Source organism: Mustela nigripes, chromosome 14 (assembly GCF_022355385.1).
Source record: "Mustela nigripes isolate SB6536 chromosome 14, MUSNIG.SB6536, whole genome shotgun sequence".
In the NCBI taxonomy this organism is placed as follows: Eukaryota; Metazoa; Chordata; class Mammalia; order Carnivora; family Mustelidae; genus Mustela; species Mustela nigripes.
Genome location: NC_081570.1, coordinates 34,626,205 through 34,652,984, shown reverse-complemented (window position 1 = coordinate 34,652,984; position 26,780 = coordinate 34,626,205). Strand labels below are relative to the sequence as shown.

Here is a 26,780-nt window from a genome sequence, read left to right as displayed (position 1 = left end):
TTTTTTTTTTTTTTTTTTTTAAGATGGGAGATACAGAACAGATTTGCATGTCACTGGAGATGATCCTCTAGAGAGAAAGAGAGGCTCTGTTTATGAGAGGGTTTTATGAATGTGTTTCAGAGAATAAGAAGAAGCAGGAGAGTGGGCATGCAGTAGGAGCAGGGACACTCAGTTGAAATGGAAAAGAGGGCAGAGAACATGGGTCATAGGCCAGGCCGGTTGGCAGATTCGGAGGTGGGGAGGTAGAGTTCTCAATGAAAAAAGAGGTGAAGCCGTCACCTGGCTCCAGCTCCGCTGACCCCCACTGCAAGGGAAGGAGTCACTTTGCCTCCTAAGCCTCTCCACCCCCTTGTCACTGGACTCTCCCTGGGAATTCTACCTTCCCTGCAGCCTTCTCGGGAGAGTGATGTCAACTACCCCCAGCCTCCTTCCCCTCCTCCTTCTGAACTATTCCTTTTCCTTCTCAATACAAACACAAGCAACCCTCCCGCCCCCAGCCCCAGTGCTTGGCATAGTACTTGGCACACTGCAGATGTTCAATCAATATTTGTTTTTTAAAAACAAACCAACCCTGACCTGTTACGCTCTACCACCCACCCCTGGCTTCTCTTCCATGACTGTTGCCATCACCCTGGGGGAACTTTAGCTTGTTTTTGCAATTTGGTGTCCTCCAACTCAGAGAAATTCCTCTCTGATCCTCTCTGTCTGGTCGACACTGTTAGAACCACATCTGAGACCTGTCAGACCTTCCCTCTCCTGCCTTGGGAGGATTTTCAGTGGGAGCCCACCCGGTTTTCTCTCCCTGAGCTTCCTTCTGTTCTGCCCAGCCTGTGGAATAGCTCCCCCTAGTGGACAACTGCACACACGCTCTATTTCCCAGTTGCACCAAGACACTTTGAAGTCCCTGGTGAAAGAGTGTAATTCCTTCATTCACCAGACATCTCTTGAGTACCTGCTATGAGTCTGGTCTACCCGAAATGCTCTTGGAGCTCATAGTTTCACTGTTATCACAGGAGGAGACAACAAACCAAAAAGGCAGTGAGAGGGGTGCCTGTGTGGCTCAGTGGGTTGAAGCCTCTGCCTTTGGCTCCGGTCATGATCCCAGGGTTCTGGGATCAACCCCCCACATCCCGCTTTCTGCTCAGCAGGGAGCCTGCTTCCTCCTCTCTCTCTGCCTGCTTCTCTGCCTACTTGTGATCTCTGTCTGTCAAATGAATAAATAAAATCTTAAAAAAAAATAGAATAAGATCCTGATTAAAAAAAAAAAAAAAGGCAGTGAGAAAGCGACACGCTTCTCTGCCTCTTTCAGGATTCAGGGTGTATAGGCAGAACTCCCTCCCTCTCTCCCTCAACAACTATGCAACAAGGACCTACCTTATGCCGGAGACTGGTCTGAGAACATAAGGTCAGAAGTGGTAAGAAGTGCACTGAGGGGTGCCTGGGTGGCTCAGTGGGTTAAAGCCTCTGCCTTCAGCTCATGTCATGATCCTGGAATCCCAGGATCCACCCCACTCCCCGCATTAGGCTCTCTGCTCAGTGGGAAGCCTGCTTCTCCCTCTCCCACTCCCCCTGCTTGTGTTCCCTCTCTTGCTGTGCCTCTCTCGTTAAATAAATAAATAAAATTAAAAAAAAACAAAAAGGAAAGGGTGCCTGGATGTCTCAGTGGGTTAAAGCCTCTGCTTTCAGCTCAGGTCATGATCTCAGCATCCTGGGATCCATCCCCCACATGGGGCTTTCTGCTCAGTGGGGAGCCTGCTTCCTCCTCTCTCTCTGCCTGCTTCTCTGCCTACTTGTGATCTCTCAAATAAATAAATAAAATCTTAAAAAAAAAAAAAAAGGAAAAAAGAGAATTGCCTGTAACTGTGCTGTGCATTCTGGAGAAGACTGCTCCATGGCTGGGGGGACCCCGGAAGGGAGGTGCAGGGTGGTACAAAGGAAGGAGGGCTGATATCTGGGCAGGGCTGAAAGGCAGGAGAGGGACAGCCTTGGAGAAAAAGGCATAAGCTAAGAAGTGATGATGAGTAGGAGTGGTCATGTGAGCCCCATGGAGGTGGTGGCAGGGAGGGAGGCTCAGTGCCACCAAGCAGTCTTTTTGGGCCATTTGACTATGTTTCCTAACATGAGTCTACTGCCAGATCACTGCTGCGCCACTCGCACTCTATCCCGCACTCCATCCCCAGCTCCAGTGCAGTGACAGCTCTCTGCTGCTGGGTCTAACCTTTATTCAGGTCCCTCCACTACCCTACCCTTCACTGCTGACCCCTCCCCGGCTAGGAGACACTCCTCCAGCTTGTAATATATATATTTTTAATTTTTATTATTTTTTGAGGTTTTTTTTTTTATTTATTTGTTTGACAGACAGAGATCACAAGTAGGCAGAGAGGCAGGCAGAGAGAGAGAGGGAGAAGCAGGCTTCCTGCTGAGCAGAGAGCCCAATGCAGGGGGATCCCGGGATTCCGGGATTATGACCTGAGCTGAAGGCAGAGGCTTTAACCCATTGAGCCACCCAGGCACCCCAGCTTGTAATATTTTAACACAGCATTACTTCTCACCACACAAGGTCCACTTTCCCAAGCACATCTGCAGGGGTCCAAAAACTAAACAAATGGCAATGCTGCTGCAGGAAAAACAGACCGACATCAATTTCAACACTGCCTCTGAAAAACAATTGATATTTGAAGTCCCCCTCTGGACCTTGGCTGGTCTTCCCCAGGATCTCACATGCACACCTGAACCCTGGTACCTGCCTGCTCCTTCTGCCCCTCCCAGGCTTCCCGGATCTGGGGCTCTACCTACCTGCCATTTTGGACACGGAAATCCTGATATTTACGAACGTCCACACATACCTACTTCATGGACCTCTGTGTCTCAGCCTCCTCAGCCCTGCCCATTCCCCTGTCCATAGGCTACCTCATTCCCCACATCCAGGCACTTCCCAATCCTGTCCATTCCTTCTTCCCAGGGCCTCTGTATTTGGCTAGATGGTGACATTCTTACTTTGTTGTCTGACCAGCACGCAAGGCCTTCCAACTGGCTTCCAGACTTGGGTTTCCCTGTGATTCTGATCTGGTGTGGACACTGCCACCCAGGTAACCTCCTGGACAGAGTGCCCACGACTCCATCTGGCATTCAAGGTGCTCCTCAGTCTGGTCCTGGCCTATTCTTCTAGGTCTTCCTGGGCTAAGACATCTACCAAACTTCCACTAAATGATCTACCTGTCATTCCTCTGATACATCTTGTACTTCTGTATGTCTGGGCCTTTAGTTTATACCATTCCTCTTTCCAGAATGCCCTCCTCTGCTCCTTTCCACTTTCCCAACTCCTTCCCATACTCTAAGGTCAGCTCAGACACTACCTTCTCAGCAAACCCTTCTCTGCTCCCTCCTGTTGAAAACAGAATCTTCCTTCTCTGAACCACTATAGGAACAGGGAAGGAAACAACATCCTATAAACACCTGCCATGGGCTCATGTTAAAATCATATGCTTAGGGGCGCCTGGGTGGCTCAGTGGGTTAAGCCTCTGGCTTTGGCTCAGGTCATGGTCTCAGGGTCCTGGGATGGAGCCCTGCATCGGGCTCTCTGCTCAGCAGGGAGCCTGCTTCCTTTCCTCTCTCTCTCTGCCTACTTGTGATCTCTGTCTGTCAAATAAATAAATAAAATCTTTTAAAAAAAAAAAAAAAAGCATACACTTTGGGGACACCTGGATGGCACAGTTGGTTAAGCATCTAGCTAGTTTTGGCTGAGGTCCTGATCTCAGGGTCATGAGATCGAGCCCCATGTTGGGCTCCATGCTCAGCCTTGAGTCCTCTTAAGACTCTTTCTCCCTTTCCTCCTGCCCCCCCGCCCCACCATGGATATGCATGCATTCCCTTTCTCTCACATACATAAATAAATCATTTTTTTTTTAAAGGCTCACACTAGGGCAACCTTCTTGGGTCCCCTCCCTTTTCGGGAGCTTTGTACTATTGCTCAATAAACTTTGCTTTGTTGCTCACAATAAATAAATAAATAAATATAAAAAAAATTTTTTTTTTTTTTAAAGATTTTATTTATTTATTTTACAGAGAGAGATCACAAGTAGGCAGAGAGGCAGGCAGAGAGAGAGAGAGGAGGAAGCAGGCTCCTGCCGAGCAGAGAGCCCGATGCGGGACTCGATCCCAGGACCCTGAGATCATGACCTGAGCCGAAGGCAGCGGCTTAACCCACTGAGCCACCCAGGCGCCCTAAAAAAAATTTTTTTAATCAAAAAAGATCCCTTAAAAAAAAAAATAAAAACCTATGCTTTGGAGTCAGATCTGGTTTGACTCTGGTTAGCTGCATAACCTTGGGAAGCATACATAATATCTCTGTTCTTTGATGTTCTTTGATGCTCACCATTCATTCCTGTGAGCATTTGAATACCTAATACATGCCAGTCTCTGTACTCTTGTTGTTCTTTTGGGAATTAAATGAAATGATGCATAGAAAGTAGCTGGCACAGAGGAGGACTGAATACACACAAACGTATTAATACTACCACTGTCCAGTTTAGTTTCTTTTTTAAAAGATTTTATTTATTTGTCAGAGAGAGAGGACACAAGCAGGGGGAACAGCAGGCAGAGGGAGAGGGAGAAGCAGGCTCCCTGCTGAGTGGAGAGCCCAATATGGTGCTCAGTCCCAGAACTCTGGGATCGTAACCTGAGCCAAAGTGAGACCCTCAACCGACTGAGCCACCCTGGCATCCCTCCAGTTTAGTTTCTCAGAAGAAGAGTTTTCTGGGTAATTTCTGGTTAGTGGCGAGTACCACATAAGATACAGAACCAGAGGGCGCCTGGGTGGCTCAGTCAGTTAAGCGTCTGCCTTTGGCTCAGGTCATGATCCCAGCCAAGGGCCTGGGACCGGGTACCAAGTCAGGCTCCCAGCTCAGCAGAGAGTCTGCTTTTCTCTCTGCACCCACTCCCCTTGCTCCTGTGCTGTCTCTCTCTCTCTCTCTCACAAAAATGAAAATAAATACAATCTTTTTTTTTAATAAATAAAATCTTAAAACAAAACAAAACAAAGACTGGGAACCAGCCAGCGCTGGACCCCGGTGGATCACAGCAAATGTTAAATTACCACGAGGCTGATGTGAAGTACAGAAAGTGACTGTCATTTTCTAAATAACTTGCCAATCAGAAGGAACCAGCATCTACCATCTGCCAAGGCTCTCAGGATACCCAGCAAAGTCCTTTGTGACTAAGAGAAAACTGCTCGGAGCTAGTCTGTCTAGTTCTCATGATCAGCTTCTGTACCGTGTGAGTAGGAACAGACCCAGCGGCCCCCCTACCTTCATACTGGACTTCCAGGTGCATCGTGCGCAGCACCTTCAGGACGCACTCCACGATGCTGGGGTGGGTGGTTCCAATGATTGACTGACGAGACAGACAACAGCACAAGGGGGTTACTTAAGATCTAGTACACCTGGAAGAAATGAAGAGCAGGCTGGCCAATGGCTGGGCAGCCTGGCCAAATGGGGAGAGGGAGGGTAATGGTGAGTCAGTTGGGCCCAGGTGGCGACCTGCTAGAGGAGCAGGCACAAGCCGGCTCCCTTGCTGGGGGGGAAGGGTGGATACCAGCTAGGGAGAATAGAACTCCTCCAGGATCCTAAATCTTCTCTCCTTCAGGACCTCACCTGATTGTAAAACCCCTCTTTTCTACCTCTTCAATCTCTATGTGTGCATCGGTTCCTGTCCATTGGCATGAACATCCTCAAGCCCACCTACTTTGCACACAATTGTCCTTCAGCTTGATCTTCTCTTGTTATTGCCCTTTTCCTCTCTCCACTCCTAAGCCTCCCAGGAGCCCAGGGGAAGCCACTTCAGCCTCCGTGCCTCCTTTGACAGGCTGCTGCAATTTAACTTCTCCTGCCATGGGACCAACATTCACCCAGACTTTTCATGGGGGGACCGTCTTTCTGTGCTACCTACACTTAGCCTCTCTATGGTATTTGACCCAGCTGGTCATGTTGTCCTTGTCAAAACTCTTTTCCCTTCACTTTCACAGTCCTGGGTTTTTTCCTGTTTCCTTTTAACACCTTACATTGCTCTTTACCAAAAAGGCAGAGTGGCCTATGGAAAGACTAAGAACTCTGAAGTTAGGAAGAGTTGGATTTAAATGCCTGCTTAGTACATACCTCTTCCTCCATGTGTGGCCTTGAATAAGTCACCGAATGCCCCTCAAGGTTCAGTTACCCCATCTTTAAAGTGTCTGCCTCCATCAGCTATTGTGAAGACTAAGAGATCGTGGAAGCCCCTGGCACAGTGCCTGGCAGATAGGAGGCACTTAATAAATGGAAACCAGAAATAACAGTGACAATCAGCCATCTTGTTGGCCCATCTTGCTCAGCTGTCTCGTAAATGCTGGCAATTCTCCTCTTACTTGGTTCATTTTACCTGGCTGACCTCACTCACTTCTGTCATTTCAGTGATCCCGTCTCCGCTCAGGAAACTCAACTGCCATCCTCCTCTCGGGTCTCTTTTCAGACTTTTATTTTCTACTGTGTGGTGGGTGGGGTGTCTACCAGATGTCCTTAACAGTAATCCTTAACTGAGCTAGCACTCAGAATTACTTGGGGAGCTTAAAAAGAAAAAGCATCACCAAAGGCCTCCTGAATTACCAAAAGTCATTACCAAAGGTCAGAATCTATGGGAGGGAGGCCTAAGATTTTTTGTTTTGTTTTGTTTTATTTCTTACACAAATGATCCATTAACATCTTCTGCAGCCAGCTGGGCCTGCTCCTTGGATGGCGCTGGGGAGCCACCAAGGCTCATGGAGTCGAAACCTAACTCCTCCCAAGTCCGATGGGTTCTCCTGCTCTCTCTTGGTGGTGCACACAGCTCAGCTGGCTGCCAAGCCCCAAGTGAGCTATCACGTTTGATGGCTTTTCTTTTGTTGCCCCTTGTCCCAGGCGCTCTGCCTCAAAAATGCCTGTCTGACCCAGTTGCCTCTGTTCCCACTGCCACAGGGGAGGCCTCACCATCCCTCTACACTCCTGTCTCCCTAACTCCAGCGTGGAGCTGTTTTGAGAGCTTTTGCTAAAGGATCCTAAGACACCTCTTGGAGCCTCTTGTCCCTCCTGACTAGCACGGTGTTTTCCCGTGGACACCATGTCCCAAATCAGATCCCACTCACATTCCAGGGCACTGAGAGGAAGCCAGGGAGAGAGAGAAGGAGCTTTTCCAAGCCCTGGCTATCTGGCCTCTCCCTCCCGTGCGGTCTGCAAAAGCACTGTGATCCCTTCCCTACCAAATTGACTCCTGTAAGCTTTTCTACAGTCTTTTCATCATCCTTGTTGCTTGTCTCCACCACTTTTAAGCCTGCCAATATCTTTCTGATCCTTAAGTAAACAGGACAAATCACTCTGCTGGGAGACATGAACTCTTTGCCCCGCCTTGGCCTTCTGGAAGTGACGCTGATTGAGTAGCAGACACGCCATGGGAGGCTGAGCAAGCTCTGTTTCTCATGCCTGCAGGAAGGGCAACCGCGGCAGGTAATTTTAAGGCTAGTGTGTTGCATCAGAACCATGGACGCATGCAGCCCGGACCCACCTGCGCAGTTCTGAGAGTCTGCAGGGACAGCTGCTGAGCTTTAGGTGACGCACAGGGCAGCAAAGCTATCAGACCTTTGTATACTTGGTTCTGGTACTTGGGATTTCCGTGGACCAAAGAATCCAACAGAACCTGCACTTCTTCCTGGGTCTCTTCGGATTTCGACTTTGCCAAGAATTCTGCTATGGATCTCACGCCTGAGCACAGAAGAAAGGAAAGGCTCAGTTAGAAGGGATAAGGAACACAATCCTTACTCAAGGTGACCTAATATGGGCAGGGGGGACGACGGAGATGGGTGAACCAGGCCCATTCAAGCAAAGCAGAATCAAGGCTCAGTTCTCATGTTGCCTCACTGTCTTGTTTGCTTCGTGGTTCTGTGACCCGAGGGTGTGGTTCGACACAGGCATGTCAGCGTGTCAAAATCTGTTCTAAAGTTTAAAATGGCTCTGTGAAAGGCACAATTAAACATGGGTTTTGGGATTGCTGCCTGATCATAACACATGTGCAGCATTCAGCGGGGTTTACAAAATGTTTTGACAAATGTTGCCTTGTTTAATCCCAGGTTAACCTATACCAAGAGGGAGAGGTTAGTCCCATATTATGGATATATACACTGAGGCCCAGAGAGGCCATGGGGAGACAGAGGAGAACCATGATGAAAAGTTCTTTTGAGGGCACCTGGGTGGCTCAGTGGGTTAAGCCGCTGCCTTCAGCTCAGGTCATGATCTCAGGGTCCTGGGATCGAGTCCCACATCGGGCTCTCTGCTCAGCAGGGAGCCTGCTTCCTCCTCTCTCTCTCTCTGCCTGCCTCTCAGCCTACTTGTGATCTCTCTCTGTCAAATAAATAAATAAAATCTTTAAAAAAAAAAAAAAGTTCTTTTGAGAAAGGGGTGTGTTGGGGGTGGTATCTTCTCCATCCCCCTCCATCAGAGCACTTGATGGCACATAGGAAATTTACAGGGTTATTTACCCTTCTCACCACACTGTAAGCTCTTTGAGGACAAGGACTGTATTTTATTCATCTTTGTATTCCCAGCACTAGATACATACACGTGTGTGTGCGCGCGTGTGTGCCCATATTCATTGATTTTATTTCCATTTTATTTCTAGAGTTATTCATAACTCACTTAATTTCACAAAGGATTTTAGGGAATGGCTTAATAAATCTTTGTTGAATGGATGCATGAAAGAAGATATATTTAAAATGGAGAAGTATTTCCAAAACTACCATGGAAAGATTGGAGCAAATGATGAATCAAGAAAATCATAAATCTGACTCTCGTGGTGGTGACATGGACAGGAGCTAACTGACTCTACTGTACAAAGTACTTCCATGCAACCTTTTCCGAGAGTGGTGCTGGGTGCCGCCACCATTACAACCCAGGCCCCTAGGAAGACATGGCATCGCCAACCCCATCCTAACACAGGACCCACCATAGCTTTCACAGATGAGCTCCTTGTACTTCCTGCCATAGTTTGCAATAACCTGAAGTAGCTTGATGGATTCCTTCTTGTCCTCCTCCTTGATCTCCTCCAGCCCAAGTATTTCCAAGAGTGTTAGGACGCCTCCAACTTCAAGAAATTCTATAAGGTACCGATTACTGTTCAGGGGAATACAAGAGGAGAAATAAGACATTTGTCATGTTCCTTGGCACTCACCTTTCTAAGGGATCTCAAGGTCCTTCCTTCACAAACTTTACCCAGGAAGTGTTCATGGGCAAAGTGACACAATAATTGGGAAGTTCTTCCTTCCAGTGGCAAGTGCAAAAGTTAAATACGTTGGATGTTTCTTGTGTTTGGTTTTCCAGGATCTGTTCCTCTTCTTCTTGAAATAGCATCTCAACTATCCCTTGGGGAATCACCCCTCTGCCACTCATACGGGCTGTGTGGTTTTGGCAGGGTAAGCGGGTTACAGGCTATGCCATCATTCTGGCGGTGGTAATTGGTTGGGACCAGCCATGTGACCTCAGTCCAATGAAGTTCAACACCTGGGACTTTCTTGGGAACCCCTGGCAAAGATATGCTCTCTTTTGAGTGTGGCTGAGCAGGAAGGACGCATGTCTGTAGCTTCCCAGGGCCATAGCACATGGAGGCCTATGAACACAGAGGGGAACAGAGCTGAGAAATGGAGACAGAGAGAGAGGGAGAGACCAAGTACTGATGACATTTTTTGAGGCCCTGGGTCTAGGCAAGCTTAAAAATATGGATTTCTACTCATGTTGGTAGAAGGTGGTGCTCCCATGTAGTGTGCATGCCAAGGGCACCATGAACCCCATATGCAACTGAGACCCCAGAGTCTCCCTAGAAGTAGAACTCACCTGCTCACAGCTGACAAGAAGATGCCAATAGACTGTAGAAGCTTATCTAAACAGGAGCCAGTCATATAGCTGTATGACAAGTTAAAGAGTGAATCTCAGGGTAGTTTTCCACACCGTAACCAGATTCTGTGTCGATTCCTGGTACCATCGATGGCCTAGGATGACCGACAGTTGAATTGTGCCCTTTATCGGAGAGGGGCTACTAGGTTGAAGGGGAAGTGGCAAAAAACACGCAGTGTGGGGCACAGGGGTGGGCGGTGCTAGCAGGCTTGTTCCCAGTTCCCCAGGAAGCTTTTTTGGGGTCAGCCAGCCACCTTGGGTCTGACAGGGCCCCTCCAGAACAAGGAGGCTCTGAAGAATAAAAGGTGCATGGAGAAAGCCTAGTCAATTTTCCAAGCCTCTCTATGTCATGACCATTGCACCCTTGGGTCTCAGCACAGTTCATTACTTTATGCCTCATTTTTAGACTTCTCTAAAAATAATCGGCTTCATCATTAATTCTCAATTTTGTACTTGCTCAAAGCTTTACACTGGAGGTCACTATCTTTATGAAGGATTGTGTGCCTTCCTAATAAGAACAATGGGAGATGGTGGAAAAATTAAACTCTGATTTAAAACAACCTCCGTATTTAGTGTTATTTTTTAATGTGAGCCTTGCAAAAAGCTTCATTGTAATAAAGCACCCAGAGCATGCATCAGCTCGGATACAAGGTATGAAATCAACCCACAACAGAAAAGGAACCAGTCAACAATTACTAGGCTCATAACACAGGCTCTTAGAACACTTAAGAAATTAGCTGAAATTATTGCAGCTCATGGAGGATGACTGAGAGCTTCCAAGACTGATAAAGGCTAATGTAATGGGTTGGAGGTAATGGTGCTTTGTTGGGGGGGAGGGCGCGTGAGGCAAATTATCTCTGCTGCACCCTGGTTCCCAGGATGCCAATAGAAGTGGAGACAGATTGGCTCATTAGGAAAGGCTCTTTACTGCAAAAACAGTGTTTGCTCTGGAGCCAGGCTCCCCTGCCTGTTGCAGCGACAGCTGGAGGCCAGGTTATCAGACCACAGGGCAGTCTCTGTAATCCTACCCTGTCCTCTATCCAGGTCCCCGTTCCTGCCTCCCTGCCTTCTCCCTCTTTTCCTCAGTCACCAGCCAGGCTCACCAAATTTGTCACCTCTTCTTCCTCTGTCCCACGCTAGTCTGGCTTTCACAATCACTCATTACACATGTTTCTGGTCCATTGTTTCCAGCAATTAGTTCCAGAAGTTTGCCACAGTATCAGCAGGCGCTAACTAGTACTAAGCATTGAGCGCATGCCCGGCACAGGGACGCTCTGTTTTTCTTGTCTCATTTAATCCTCCCCACACCCTGGGGTGGCTGCTAGTCCTATGTCCATCTACTTCCTGAGGAAACAACTTCAGACAGGTGAATGACTTGTCCAGGTATCAAAACTAGCTGACGGAACTGGGATTTGAGCCTAGCAGTCTAGGTCAGAGTCTGAGTTCTTCCTCTCGGGTCTTCCTGCATGGAGACAGACAAAGGGTGTAGGGCTATTTATGCAGATTATCTCCCCGGATGGTGTTGGAGGTGGAACTGTGGGTCTGCCCTGTCCTCGGGGAGGGAGGTGGTATAGGAGAGTGGATGGGGTATGGGCTTTGGGCCAGACAGACCCATTTCAGACCTTATCTTTGCCATCACTAGGAAGTTACTCAACCTTTCAAAGCTCTTCTCTCTCTCTCTCTTTTTAAAAGATTTTATTTATTTCTTTGACAGAGAGAAAGAGAGAGAGACAGACAGTGAGAGAGGGAACACAAGCAGGGGGAGTGGGAGACAGATAAGCAGGCATCCTGCCTGCGGGATGTGGGGCTCGATCCCAGGACCCTGGGATCATGACCTGAGCTGAAGGCAGACGCCTAACGACTGAGCCACCCAGGCGCCCCAAAGCTCATCTCTCTTATTTCTAAAATGGGATAATGCCAAGCACCTATTATGCTTGGCATTAGGCTCAAATGAGATGATATTTGTACATCACATAGCTCAGTGCCTAGAGCATAAAAAGACTCAATAAATGGTAACTAATACTTTTGTCATTATAATAAATAAATCTTTAGTTTTACTGGTCTCTTCTGGAAATTTGAGGTTAAAAAAGGGGTTTGAGGCTAATGTGAGACTAGGTGGTAGTCAATTTTACAAGACATAATGATGTTATGTTGATTTGTTTTCCTTCCGATCCACCATAACTAGAAGACTGAGGAGGCGGCGTGGGGTCAACTCACGTAACACACGACATCACTTCAGCTGGTCTCTTTTCTCTGTTTATGACAAGGTCCCCAAAAGTTAGGGAATTATGCATGGTGTCGGGTGTAGGCAGTGAACAAACAGTTGTCTGAAAGCACGGTTCTTTCATTCATTCAATAAGTGTGCCATAGTGTCTTGTAAACACTGGATGTTCTGACTGGCACTTGGGAGATGGGGAAGGATGATACAGTGCCGAGGGCAGTGAGGGCAATGACTGAGTAAGAAGAGGACACTACCACTTCAGGGGCGGGGGAGGAACAATCCTGCCACAGAGACTGAGAACCGGCCATGGGAGAAGGCGGGGGACTGGACAGCGTAGGAAGGGGCGGTGGTCAAGCAGGGCCGGGACTAGGGGGAGGTGAGTGAGGCACGTGCTTCAGTTGTGACATTTTGAGGGGCCTCAAACCACACAGCGATCAAATAATTAAAAAAAAATCCATGATGAATAAAATATTAAAATTCTGACTGAAGATGGGATTTGACCCTGTACTTGTACAACCCTGCCTCACTCACCTCCTCCTGAGGTCACATGGAAAATGCTGCCAAGTAAGATGAGGAGGGCAGAGAGGGTGGTCTAGATTTGGTGACCAAGAGGTTGCTGGTAACCTTGGGGAGGTTAGTGTCACAGGTTGTGAGGTGGAAGCCAAATTATGGGTGCTCATGTTTCTCAAGGTGTCATCTTTGGACCATGAGAGACCTGGATGGGTCATTCACTCATCTGAGATCTGGAAGGTCATTCACCTGTCTGAGATTGTCTCCTCAGGAAGTAGATGGACATAAGGACCAGGGTTCCCTGTCAAAGTGCGTATTAGAAACAAAGAGGCCAGGGAGCTTCCCTTAATCTACTACATCAGAACAGCGGGTTGAGGGTGGGGAGGCAGACTGTTGATCTGCAACTTAAACCTCTTTTATGCACACTAATGTCTGAGGACATTGGGTCAATCTAGAGACATCAATGGTATTCCCCTTGGCCTGTTCTGGGCCCGAGTCTGATTAGAAATTTTATTGATGACTTAACTGTGAGAAAAAGAGAGCTGTGGTTACTGAAGCCTTTAGTTCTGCCCAGCTGCAGGCTCTGGTTCACTCCTTCTTTTACTGAACAAACATGTAGTATGTACCCCTTATGTATCCCTTATCCAGGCATGATCCTGGGAATTAAGAATGTAGAGATGAAAAAAAAAAAAAAAAAAGAATGTAGAGATGAAGAGAACAGAGGTGATTCCTGCCCTCACAGAGCCTATAATCCAGTGGGGAAGAGAGATTTTTAAAAAAGACTTATTTATTTATTTATTTGAGAGAGAGAGAGAGAGAGAGATAGGTGAGGGGAGAGGCAGAGGAAGAGGGAGAGAGAAATTTTAAGCAGGCTGTGCTGAGCGTGGAGTCAGACATGGGACTCCATCTCCCAAACCTGAGATCATGACCTGAGACTAAACCAAGACTCAGGCGCTTAACCAACTGTGCCACCCAGGTGCCCGAGATATTTTTTTAAATATTATTTGACAGAGAGCACGTGCATGCACAAGAGCACACAGGGGTAGGGGGTAGGGGCAGAGGGAGAAGGAGAGGGAAAATCCCGAGCAGATTCCTGCTCAGTGCATGGAACCTGACACAGGGCTCAATTTTAGAATCCTGAGATCATGATCTGAGCTGAAATTAAGAGTCGGACGATTAATCGACTGAGCCACCCAGGTGCCCCAATATTAAGCAAGTACAAACACAATGTTATAGTGATGAAGACAGAGGGGCTTCCATGAGGAGATGTAACAGGGGAACCAAGGCTAGTTTAGGCCTCAGAAAAGGGCTTCCTGAGGAAAGGATGTTTAGACTGAGGTCTGAATGGTGGAGTAAGAATTAGTCAAATAAGGAGTAGATTTGGAGGAAAGGAGAAAGTTCAGGCAAGGAGAAAAATATATAATAAAAGGATCTGAGGGGCACCTGGCTGGCTTAGTTGGTAGAGAGTTGTGACTCTTGATCTCAGGGTTGTGAGTTCAAACCTCACACTGGGTGTAGAGATTATTAAAAAGTAAAGTCTTAGGGGGAAAAAAGGATCTGAGATGATCCATGGAATGCTATAGGCACATAGTGCAGGAATATCCTGAAATGTATGCATAACCCAAATTTTCAAATCTGTCTTCAACCCCAATTTCTCTCGGGGACTCCTGAGCATGGACACCTCCAACACAACATGTCCCAAACCAGACTTATCTACCCCAACTCCTTTTCTCTTCCCACATAATGGCACCCCATTCACCCAGTTTTCCAAGCCAGAAAATAAGAGTCATTGTGTGGGGTGGAAGTGGAGACGGTTGTTGGATGAATAGGTATAGAACTCAGATTCCAGACAGAAATGCGGGTAGGGGTACACAATTGAGAGCCCTTAACCTGGAGTGGTGCTGACATCATCATGATAGATTAGGTCACTGAGGGAGAGGGATGTGGATGGGGAGTCCCAAGGGAGATCCACATTTCAGGGATGGCTGAAGCAAAAGAGGAATGGACCGAAAGAAAGGAGAAAACCAAGAGAATTGGTATCACAGAAACCAAGGGAAGAGTGGGTAGTTTTTTGTTTTTGTGATGATCTGTATGTGCTTTTCCCTGCTTCTTTTCTCTCTCTCTCTCTCTCTCTCTTCTTATTGAAGTTTAATTGACATATAACATTATGTTAGTTTCAGGGAAGAGTTTTTTGACAAGTGGTAATGGTTGACAAATGCTGCTGGGAGGTCATGTGGAATGACCGAGGATGCGGTCATTGGGTTTTGCACTTAGAACAACAGCGGTAACCTTGGCAAGACCTGCATCAGTGAAGGGGACAGAAGTCAGATTGCAGGGGGCGGAGGAGAAAAGGGAGGTGAAGCAGTGTAGACAGGGAAAGTCAATAACCTTTTCAAGAAGCTTTACCATGAAGGGCAGGAACTAGGTGGAATAGTGGTTGAGATGGGGATTTAATTTAATTTTTTAAGGTGGAAGAAATTTGAGCGTATGTAAATGCCGATGAAAAAGCTGGTAGGGAGGCAAAAGGGAAGTCCATCAGAGAGAAAGAGTAAAGACCCTGAGGACAGGGAGAGGAATACCCGCATCAGATCTGATGGGAGCGGGATGAAAATGAGGATACACATATAGGGAGGGAAGACAGGGAGGGTGGGAGTGCTTGATTTTGTGGATGCTACTTTGGTCACCAGCTGTCCTGATCTATAGTTTTAGGGAGAATCAAGAGAAAAGCTGTCCCAATAATCCTCATTCCTTTTCTCCTTTGAAGATTGCCCAACTAATTTCTGTTCAGCAAAGGATACATGAGTCTCAGCCAGGTCGTCAGGCGAACCAGGAACAAGCTGGCTCCCTGGGAAAACTCCTGCTCCAGTTCAGGAGAGGTCTTGCCTTGGTTGGTCTTGATGAAATTGTCAAGGATGTGACTCCTTGCGACTTTGCCAGCATTGTCCCAGTCTTGTAGAAAACTCAAGAGGCGGCTAATTGCTGCCTGCTCCTTTATAGAAGTCATGGTCAGTGAGTCCTCAAGTTGGCTACAGAGAAGGGAAAACAGACAGGTCTCCTAATATTTAGAACTGTGCAAGTCCCACAGGTTACTCTATGGGTTTTGCTTTTCCAACAATTGGCTTGAGGTGGGGTGAGCCTCTGTCACCCATGTAGATGTTGTGACATTCAAAATACACCTCTAGAACTGATCATCTCCTACTTGAACAGAGAGGATTTAGCTGTGTTGTAAAGGTGTTAAGAGTATCAAGGTGGTAGGGTGGGTGCCTGGGTGGCTCAGTGGGTTAAGTCTCTGCCTTCGGCTCAGGTCATGATCTCAGGGACTTGGGATCAAGCCTTACTTTGGGCTCTCTGCTCAGGAGGGAGCCTGCTTCCCCCGCTCTCTCTGCCTACTGCTCTGCCTACTTGTGATTTCTCTCTCTGTTAAATAAATAAATAAAATCCTTAAAAACAATTAAGGTAGTAAATGTCTACTTCACCTTTAAGAGCTAACGATTTAGCTCCTTGGATTCTCTGTGGACGCCAGTAACTAAAGAACCAGCTGAAATGAAGGTGCTTGCTAAAAACCCGAGTCACTTTCACCCCTTCCTTCACCTAGGGCCAGAGATTTGGGGGTCTTTAGAGACCTGGCCCTTCTCATACCAATCAGCTAAGGAAAAATGCTCCTTAACCTTGTACCTTGGGCTTTTATACAAACTCTCTTAAAAACAACTTAAAAAAAAAAAAAGTTAGTAAGAAGAAAAAGTTTCCATTCCATAGTTGGATTAATGGGCTGTGGTTTGTAGGAGTCTGTGTCCTTGGGAGAGTGTTTTCAGTGGGGGAGGGAAGGTTTAAAATAAACCCGTTTTCCAAAAATAGTTGTGATTGAAAGTGTTATTATCCATAACAAATGTTAGTGCTGATGGGAGAGAGGCATGTGTGATTCTTTTGTCTAACAGACAAGTGAAAGTCATATTTCACATTATCATGGGGTTTTCTGTGATTTACAGAATATTTGTGAAACATTACTTGCAGGGGCCATGATTGATATGGAGAGAACAGCTTGTGTATAGGGGAGATGTGTATTTCACGAAGACTGTTCAACATGAAATTTACAGTCCCATAAAGTGCTTCTACATCTTCGCCAGAGATCTAGTTAAAAGGACTTTACAGTCTGAAACATCCTAAAATTGATTCTAAATTAACGTTTCCTCACATGTATTTGAGATATTGATGGGGCCCAGCTATCAGAATTTTATTAGGAAGCAATAATCTGAGGCTCACGGAGACAGACATACATACACACCAACCTCCACTAGTCCCCAGAGGACACTGGGTATGTGCTCCTGGGAAGGGCGTCCACGTAGCCTTGGGGATGGAGACAGCTACGAAATCCTGTCAGCCTTAACAGCCAGGTGAATGACTGTGGATCAACCTAAACACAAAAATGACCAAAATCCCTCCTAGGATCAAACATCAATCACTGCGAATGACATTATAGTCCTAAGTCTGAGAATAACTTTCAGAGGCGGTGGCCACCTTCAACAGCCAAACCTTCCTCAAGAAAATGGGGATGAGTGGTTGTTCTGGACCCAAGGGAAGAGGATTTGAAAGACCACCATTAGCTTTATAAGGCAGGAAAGCACCCTGTGCCCACCCAGCTGTCTCCCACCCTCTACCCCCTGCTGCCGTTGGTGGGCTCTTTCTAGGATAAAAATTTGAAGCCCATCAGAGACACACCCAGCGATTCTGGGACATGGAGGGTGGGAAACTTCCAGCTGGGCGCTCCCCATTATGGCCTCTGACACTTCCTTGGATCTTCCCTATCTTACCCTTTCCTTTTTTTTTTTTTTTAAAGATTTATTTATTTATTTGACAGAGAGAGAGAGAGAGAGAGAGATCACAAGTAGATGGAGAGGCAGGCAGAGAGAGAGAGAGAGAGAAAAGCAGGCTCCCTGCCGAGCAGAAAGCCCGATGCGGGACTCGATCCCAGGACCCTGAGATCATGACCTGAGCCGAAGGCAGCGGCTTAATCCACTGAGCCACCCAGGCACCCTATCTTACCCTTTCCTTAACGGGGAAAGGAAACCACAGATGGCAGCTTGAGAAGTCACAGTGAGGCCCCTGAACATGCAGCCCAGGCCCGTCATGTGGCACTGTGTGAGGTACAGTGGGAGACGGGGAGATGGGGCACTGCCGGGGCCCTGGGGGAGACTCGGATCTTGTGGTAAAAGGGATGGACATGAGATCTGGAGTCAAACTCAGGAAGCCAAGGAGAGGAGCCTCAGAAGAAACCAGTCCTGCAATCCTTTGATCTCAGACACCTTGATCAGAACCTCCAGACCTTGAGATAACTAGCTTCTGTTGTTTAAGGCCACCCCACCCCCAAGTCTGTCGTGCTTTGTTATGACAGCCCCAGATTATCCTTACTTTACTTAACCTGCTTTAGGCTGTATTTACGTCTTGCTGAGCAATTAGTTTCTCATCGCAGGCTCACTTCCATTTTTTCTCCCCTTATCCTCACAATATAGTTTTCCATAATTTATAGTTAAATTGATAGTTAGTGTTTACATTATTGGCCAGGTAGACAAACACTGTTCACTCAAGCTGTAAACTACAATTACATTTTCTTTCTCTTGCAAGTTGGGCTTTCCCTGGATGAATCATTGCTTCTTTTTTAAATTGTGTAGATTTCTGAGTACCTAGAGCGATTTTCTTCCAAATGTTCCAAACACATAGCTGTTTTTCCAAACGTTCAGCCCCTAACTGATCAGTTCCATCTTTTCCCTGGCAACGTCTTTCCCACAGACGTCAGTCTTTCTGCCCCATTCGGGACCACTTGCTTTCCTAAACCTGGCACACAAATGTTGTTCTGGGATTTCCTTTTGCCAGTTTTCTCTGTTGACTGTCCCATCTCCTGAACCTAGCTCTTCCTCCTTTTTGGTTCGCTCTCTTGTTTTGTCGAAGCACATTCCTCAGTAGTTTCCTAAGAAATGAAAATTACTTTTTCGTGTGTATCCTTGGAAGTCTCCAAGTATATTGACCTCATGTTATATTGGTTGGGTATATAATTCCAGGTGAGGAGTAAACTTCCCTTGGATTGAGCCTCCCCAGCACTGCTGGTTGAGAAGTCTGACGTCATTCTGATTCGTGTGCTATGGACCGTGGCTTGTTTTTTCATTCTCAATGCTTTTAAACACTTTTCTGAAATGGTGGGATGGTATGTTTGATTGCAGGTCTCTTTCAGTTAGTGTTCTGGGCCCTTGGTGGGCTCTTTCGAGCAGGTGCTATGTCCTTTGGGTTTTGGAAATTTCTTTATCAGGCAATGACTAGTCTTTTCATTGACAAATACATAAAAGTCACTCAGTGGAGGGCTTTTCCTTCCTCCTGGGGGTCTTTCAAGACTTCTCTACTTTCCAGGGGTGGGGTGCGGTGAGAGGGTTGGGGGTGCTAGATTCCTGGCATGTGGCATCCTGGGAGTGGAGGTGGGGGAGGAGCAGGGCTGCCACCACACAGGGTGTAGGGTTTCTTGCCATCACTCAGTTTTCTCCCCTATTTCATTTCTTTTCTTTTCTTTCTTTTTAAAAATATTTTATTTATTTATTTGACAGACAATCACAAGTAGGCAGAGAGAGAGAGGAAAAAGCAGGCTCCTGCTGAGCAGAGAGCCTGATGCGGGATTCAATCCTAGAACCCTGAGATCATGACTTGAGCTGAAGGCAGAGGCTTTAACCCACTGAGCCACCCAGGCGCCCTCTCCCCTATTTCTCATCCCTGCCTTTCAAACTATGCCTGAGATCTCTGAGTATGAAGGCCTCCTGAATTCAATTTCCTTCCTCCTTATGCAGCAGGAGAGTTTAGAGTGGGCATGTGGCTTTTGAGAAAGGAGCTCTGGGGTGGGGACAAAGGGCTCTGCATACTGACTTCAGCAAGTTCCCCTGTGTTTAGCCCCTTACCTCATGTTTAACCTGGGCTAACTCGGGTCTCCAAGGCACTAAGCTTTATAGAGATTTAAATGGGTGAACTGACTTGTTTCTTGTTGGTAATCTCCCTTTGTGGGCACTTAATTTGTAATTTCTTAGCATGTTTTAAGCCACTTGCCTTCCCACTTGCCTTCTACCTTTCAAATATTTGTCCAGCTTTCATCTGGTGTTGCCTCCTTCTCTGAACTTTTGCCACATCTTCTTCATCCATTCATCTGTCAATGGACAGCTGGGCTCTTTCCATAGTTTGGCTATTGTGGACATTGCTGCTATGAACATTGGGGTGCAGGTGCCCCTTCAGATCACTACATTTATATCTTTGGCGTAAATACCTAGTAATGGAATTGCTGGGTTGTAAGGTGGCCTATTTTTAACTTCTTGAGAACCCTCCATACTGTTTTCCAGAGTGGCTACAGGAGCTTGTATTCCCTCCAACAATGTAGGAGGGTTCCCCTTTCTCCGCATCCTTACCAACATCTGTTGTTTCCTGACTTGTTAATTTTAGCTGTTTCTGACTGACCAGTGTGAGGTGGTATCTCACTGTGGTTTTGATTTATATTTCCCTGATACGTCATGTTGAGCACTTTTTCATGTGTCTGTTGGCCATTTGTGTGTCTTCTTAAAAGAAATGTCTGTTTATGTCTTCTGCCCATTTCTTGACTGGATTATTTGTTCTTTGGGTGTTGAGCTTGATAAGTGCCTTATAGATTTTGGATACTAGCTCTTTATCTGATAAGACATTTGCAAATACCTTCTCCCATTCTGTCAGTTGTCTTTTGGTTTTGTCAACTGTTTCCTTTGCTGTGCAAAAGCTTTTTAATCTTGATGGAGTCCCAATCATTCAATTTTGCCTTTGTTTCCCATACTTTTGGAGACATGCCTAGCAAGAAGTTGCTATGGCTGAAGTCAGAGAGGTTCTTGTCTGTGTTCTCCTCTAGGATTTTGGTGGATTCCTGTCTCACATTTAGGTCCTTCATCCACAAAATAAGACTTGATGAAGATTACAAACCCATTCCCCCCAAAACCCAAAAAACCAGTAAGTACAATTTTAAAAAGAATTAAGAAGAAGAAAACAGTGGGAAAAAGAAAGAAATGTCCCAATTTCAGGAGGGAGTTGCTAGGGTAAATTTTGTATCTGAGCTTCTTTTTGACTACCAAATAGAAGGGGACACATTATGTGTCTTTAATGGTGCAGGGAGGACAGATGGAATGATGGCAGAAGAAACTAATGTTTTTTAGTGTTTCTAAGAGCTAGTCACATAGAATATATTTTATGGACATTATTTGTTTAATCTTCTTAAGTTCCTGAGGAGGTAGTTATAATTATCCCCAGTTTTCAGATGTAAAAACCAAGGTTTAGGGAGGTTTGCTCATTTATTGAAGGTCTCACGGCTAAACAGGGGTGGAAACAGAAACTGCACTCAGATTGTGTAAAACTCCAAAGTGCAGGCTTTCTCCATAAAACCCAAAGCAGTGATTCTCCTCTCCCCTGTGTTCCAAAACGTCACCAATAACCTCTGTTGTCAGATTCTGTGGCTAACTTGCAGACCCATCTTGCTTGGCCTCTGATGGATTGTGGATGACTCTCTGAACATTTCTCTCCTGACCTCACTCTCTCCTGGTTCTGTCCCTCACTGGATTCTCTTCAGGCTCCTTTGCAGCTCCGTTCTATTCTCAGTTGTCTTCTCACACTTCATAATTTTCACTCCCACCCTTTTGTATTATAGTGCAGGCCTCAGAACTCCCAAACCCATACTGTCAGCCTGGGCCTTCCTCCTGAGGTCCAGATGCCTGTATCTGAAGAACCAGTGGAAGTCTTCCTCCTTATATTTCACACACTCTTCAAATCCAAAGTCCCTGGGGTGCCTGGGTGGCTCAATTGGTTAAGCATTTGACTCTTGATTTTTGGCTCAGGTCATGATCTCAGTGTCCTGGGATGGAGCCCCATGTCAGGTTCTGTGCTCAGTCGGAAGTCTGCTTGAGATTCTCTCCCTCAGGCTGTCCCTTCCCAATGTTTGCGCAAGTGCTTGTGTGTTTTCTCAAATAAATAAATCTTTAAAAAATGCAAATTTGACATACTTCCCTGCTTCAGACTCTTCAGCTCTTCCTCATTACCCTCAAGATAGAGTTTCAAACATCTCAGCCCTGAGAACTTCTGTCTACAACTGAAATCTGACCTCTGTTCACTGCAATCCCCACACCTCCAGCCCCCGTCCCTTGTCACTGCTTCCAGTGGGAATTAAAAGGTGGCTGCCAGCTTTCCCAGGCTTCACAAACTGATTTCTAAATTCCCCATGTCAAATCATTTCTTTTTCTCTAGCTCAAGCCTCCTGTTCTCCCACCTCTGCCGCACCTTGGTGCTCATTTACAGGCCTCTCTCTCAGGCTCACGATGGTTTGGGCACCCCTGTCTTCCTGCTCCCCTAAATGTGGCCAGGCAGTTTCAACAACCACAGTTTCCATCTTTGCAATCTGGGGGGCTAGCATCATCCCTGGGTCATAATGGGTGCTCCACATCTGTCGCACTGTGCTCGTAATGAGGATTTTAATTTCCTTAACCTCACAGGGTAATGAATTAAACAAATGTCCTGGGTGTCAACTCCTAGCCAAGCACCGGTTGAGTGGGACTGGTTAACATGACAAACATAGTCTTTGGCCTCAAGATGCTTCCAAGAGGGGCGCCTGGGTGGCTCAGTGGGTTGGGCCGCTGCCTTCGGCTCAGGTCATGATCTCAGGGTCCTGGGATCGAGCCCTGCATGGGGCTCCCTGTTCAGCAGGGAGCCCGCTTCCCCCTCTTTCTCTGCCTGCCTCTCTGCCTACTTGTGATCTTTGTCTGTCAAATAAGTAAATAAGTAAATAAATAAATAAAATCTTTAGAAATATCCTCTTGACCGCAGTGTAGAAAGATGACCATAAGGGGGCAAGGCTGGAAGTGTGGCACCAGTTAGGAGGCTGTTCCCCTAATCTCAGCAAAAGATGCTGGTGACAGTAAGGCTGGATAGAAGCACAAATGCTACACATTTCTGGAGAAGGGAGAAGCAGCAGGACCTGAAGACTGGCAGTGGAGGATGAAAGTGGGGGAGGAATCAAGGATGTCCAGCTGACTGGCTCTCTACCTCACAGAGTACATAGGGCCCACGAGGTACACTTCCTTCTATACCCTACCAGGTCAGCACCCAGCCCTTCCCTGTACACGAGTCTGCCCCTCCAGCTTCCATCTTTCTGACTCTCTTTAAACACCTGCTCAATCTTCACCAACCAAAATCAATACATAAGTAACACCTTCCTTGAATGCCTTTCCCTCAAGCTTCTATCCTTCCTCCCTTCTTCACCACCCAATTTCTCCCACTGGCCTACAGGATAAAGTCTAAACACTGTGTGGCGCACGAGGCCCTTCAGACTTGGGCCCAGGCTAACCGCATCTCACGTCTCAACTGACTGGGCCCTTCCAGGGCCCTGTGGATCTCAGTGTTGCTCTACCAACAAGAATGGCCAGCTTCCTTTTTGCCCTTTGGCTGATTCCCCAAGGTAACTGGGGGCTGTTGGTTCTGTGGTCCCACCTATGCCATCTCTTCCCCTACTCTGCTGTAAAACTTAACCCTCCATCCCACTGGAGTGTGAGTTCCTCAAGGGCAGGGGTTGGTCTTCCCTATCTTGCATTTCCAGGGTCTGGCATAACACTTGGCACGAAATAGATGTTTAATAAACGCATGATGAGTGACTGGATGAAGGAATCAGCCAGCTCCTGTTTGGATGGTTATATCTGAATGTCCATGATACGTAGGTCCATAAAACTACCAACTTCCCAAAGCCGCCATGTGCAGTGGCAGAATCTCCATCCAAGAAGGCCGGTGCAAAGTCTATGAGGCATTTTACAGCTATGACAGAAAATAGCAATGTCAGCAATAGTGTCATCTCTGGACACTAAGGACAGGCATTCAGTGCCATGAACGGTCAGTTAAATTGTAATTGGAGTGAACTGTTCCTCTGCAAACCATAATGTTCTTTAGCTGCAGCCAAATGGCGTTCAAGAAGGAGGGAAATTTTTTTTGAAATGTCAAGGAAATTATTTCCAATTTGGTGCTCACAACCAGAGACTCTAATGATCAGTGGAAATGAGAAGCAAACAAATTAGCACTAATGGAAAATGGCTTTTGGAAAAGGAGATTTAATTTATAGTCAACTGATCATGGGATGCAGCATGCAGTAAAAGTCGGCCTCACCAGCTTGATCATAAGGACTGGAGCACACACGGAATGCCAGAGAAAAATACACGTATGCCATCATGCTTATTGGAATCTCTCTCGTAAGTGGCAGCCAATTAAAATAGTCATTATTTTACCTTGGAGAGAAAATGGCCTGAAAAATCAAAGCACATGAAATTAAAATCTGGATTAGGAACCGTGGTCCAAATTGGTTTGTTTGTGGCCTTTTAACCTTGGCAAAGTCTTCTGCAAGGACCACAAACCTACTTTGTCTTCAGCCCAGAGTGGACTCTTTGTTTTTAATTTCCTCTCCATTTTCAAAGGTGATGAATAAATCTGGACTCATCCATAAATCATTTCTATAGCAGACAAATGGCTCTTCCTCACGCAGGGAAACTAAAATCACAAAATCTCAAAAACCCTGGCTATTGTACTAAAGTCAAAAGTCTTTAGTGACAAGCGAGAAGAGGTATTAAAAACCAAAAGGTCACCTGATCTCGTTTCTAAATAAAATTTCTCAGAGGGCTTTTTTCCCCTAAATCAAAGACACATTTCTAAAAGCAAGAAGCCTCCAGGGCACAGGCTGCCAGCCTGGCTCCCTGTCCCCGGATGGCCTCAGAGACAAGGCCGTCACTGTCTCCTGTTCCTGCAGGCTCCACCTGCAGAACAGGACAGAGGCCTTCTCTTCGGGCTCTCACCCCAACTCCTCACTCTCGGCTCCACGTGTGGAAAGAGAGACAGGGAAAGAAACATTTTCCTTCTGACCTCAGGCTCAGTGACAGGGTGTCCTGGCCTTTACTTCTGCCCTCAGGGTATATATGCTACAAATGGTCACTTTCTTCTCATAGATTCCCTTCCTTCTGCTTCCCCCCTCGTACCTTCTGAGATCCTTCTAGCTACCCATCACTTCCCTACAGACTCCAGGTGCCCCATTTTTTCCTCAGTTGCCTTTCCCTCCATCCTCTCCCCAGAGACCACCTTTCCCCCCACCTTCCTCTGACAATGCCCTCTGCCTTCATCGTCTCCTCAGACCTACCTCACTCTCTACCCAGACCCCACTTTTCCTCTCAGATCACTTCTGCGGTGTCCCCACAAAACGTTAACTCTCTAGGTCAACCATCACCTTTCTACCCACATTCTCCTCAGCCCTGCACTGCTCTGTGCTTCACCCTCCCTGACCTGATTTCCTACCCTTCTTTCCTTCTCAGCCTTCTTACTCTGCCCTCAAGAGCCTTTGTTCCCCACCAGCAGGCTCCTCCACCCTTAGCTTCTCCACAGCTGCTCTGCCTCCTCTCCGCCTGCCCCCAAAGTTGGCTCTACACCACGCGCCACTTACACAGAGCCCTCCCTGGTGGAGGTTGCTTATACTCTTTTTTTTTTTTTTAATTTATTTGACAGACAGAGATCACAAGTAGGCAGAGAGGCAGGCAGAGAGAGAGAGAGGAGGAAGCAGGCTTCCCGCTGAGCAGAGAGCCCAATGCGGGGTTCGATCCCAGGACCCTGAGATCATGACCTGAGCTGAAGGCAGAGGCTTAACCCACTGAGCCACCCAGGCGCCCCAAGGATGCTTATACTCTTATGCCCCAAAGTTCTCAGGACTGGCAGTGGGGGTGGGGGTTGTGTCTGCTCATCAAAGCCCAGTTCCTTCTTCCACTTCTTTCCTGTAAAAACCCTTACTACTTTGAGGCTCACGCCACTCTGCTCTATTGACCATTACCCCACCTCATATTCATATCATCGCATACAGACTCCAGAACAACATACTTAATTCATTCAGGGCTTTGGTATCTGGCTCACAAGCATCCTTTTCCATCCTCAAATCCTGCCATCATCTAGAGGGGCTGGCCATATCAACATCTTGACTCTCCTGTATTTCACTCCAGCCGCCCAATCCCATGGCTACGCCCTGGGCCTAGCCATCACATGGGACTACTCAAACTTCATTATTCCACTTTTTTTTTTTTTTTAAGATTTTACTCATTTATTTGACAGACAGAGATCATAAGTAGGCAGAGAGGCAGGCAGAGAGAGAGAAGGAAGCAGGCTCCCCACTGAGCAGGGAGCCTGATGTAGGGCTCGATCCCAGGACCCTGAGATCATGACCTGAGTCAAAGACAGAGGCTAAATCCGCTGAGCCACTCAGGTGCCCCATTATTGCACTTTCTGATCACACTACTTTCATTAAACTCTTCCTAGATAGGTGTTTGCCTGACTTCATTGGGACCCCACTACAAAACACTTTTTTATACCCTCTTAGGCAGCTTAGGTTCTAAGCTACATCATCTCAACCTTTTGCCAGGATCATCCACTTCCTTGTCCTTTGTCCGTCCATTTCATCTGCCTGATGAAACCCAAACCTGGATAGATTCAACTAAGCTCTCTGCACCCACTGCTAGATGCCTGAATACTGTTGGGGGGGGGGAATACCTCCCACACAACCATGCAGACCGCTGCTGTGACATCCAATGGTCCCCAACCTCATAGCTGCCCAGAAATCTGCACGCTGTCACGGTGCTCCTGTTCTTCACTCACCGAGGCTAGTTCAGTCCTTCTCTGCTCTTCTCAGACCTTGCACACCATCTCCAATCCCACTCTCACTGGCTGATATCATGCCCACATTGCACAGAGAAAATAGAAACCGCCAAACAAGAATTTCCTCAACTTCCTGCCACCAAACCTACCAATATGCAGATCTCACATGCTTCCTTTTTGTCACAATACAAGTGTCCCTCCGCTTTTCTAGGTGAATTTCTCCACCTTATTCCTTTTCTGGGGGTGCTACTCTCTCAGCTATTGCCTTTTCTCTGTCATTTTATCCTTTTTCCCTTTTGCTGGGTCCATGCTAACAGCACTTCTCTCATCTGAATAAAAACTTTTGTCTCCTTCCAGCAATTGCCTTCTCCTTTTTTCTTGGGAAGAGCTAAATGTCTCAAAAGTGTACT

At 46.8% G+C, this 26,780-nt stretch overlaps 1 protein-coding gene across 5 annotated transcripts in view; it reads right to left on the bottom strand.

Annotated features, from left to right (window-relative positions):
* The window catches only part of ARMH1 (armadillo like helical domain containing 1), a 51,027-nt gene that overhangs the window by 22,269 nt on the left and 1,978 nt on the right, over positions 1–26,780 (bottom strand). For 3 of the 5 annotated variants that reach the window (XM_059374527.1, XM_059374524.1, XM_059374528.1), the window contains exons 2-7: positions 16,962–17,086; positions 15,474–15,701; positions 9,885–9,953; positions 9,001–9,167; positions 7,567–7,763; positions 5,307–5,391 (exon numbers count right to left, since the gene is read on the bottom strand). In XM_059374527.1, coding sequence (XP_059230510.1) covers positions 5,307–5,391; positions 7,567–7,763; positions 9,001–9,167; positions 9,885–9,953; positions 15,474–15,679 — 724 coding nt within the window. In that variant the 5' untranslated portion in view covers positions 15,680–15,701; positions 16,962–17,086. The remainder of the gene's footprint in view (positions 1–5,306; positions 5,392–7,566; positions 7,764–9,000; positions 9,168–9,884; positions 9,954–15,473; positions 15,702–16,961; positions 17,087–26,780) is intronic. The other 2 variants (XM_059374525.1, XM_059374526.1) reach the window with 1 other exon arrangement.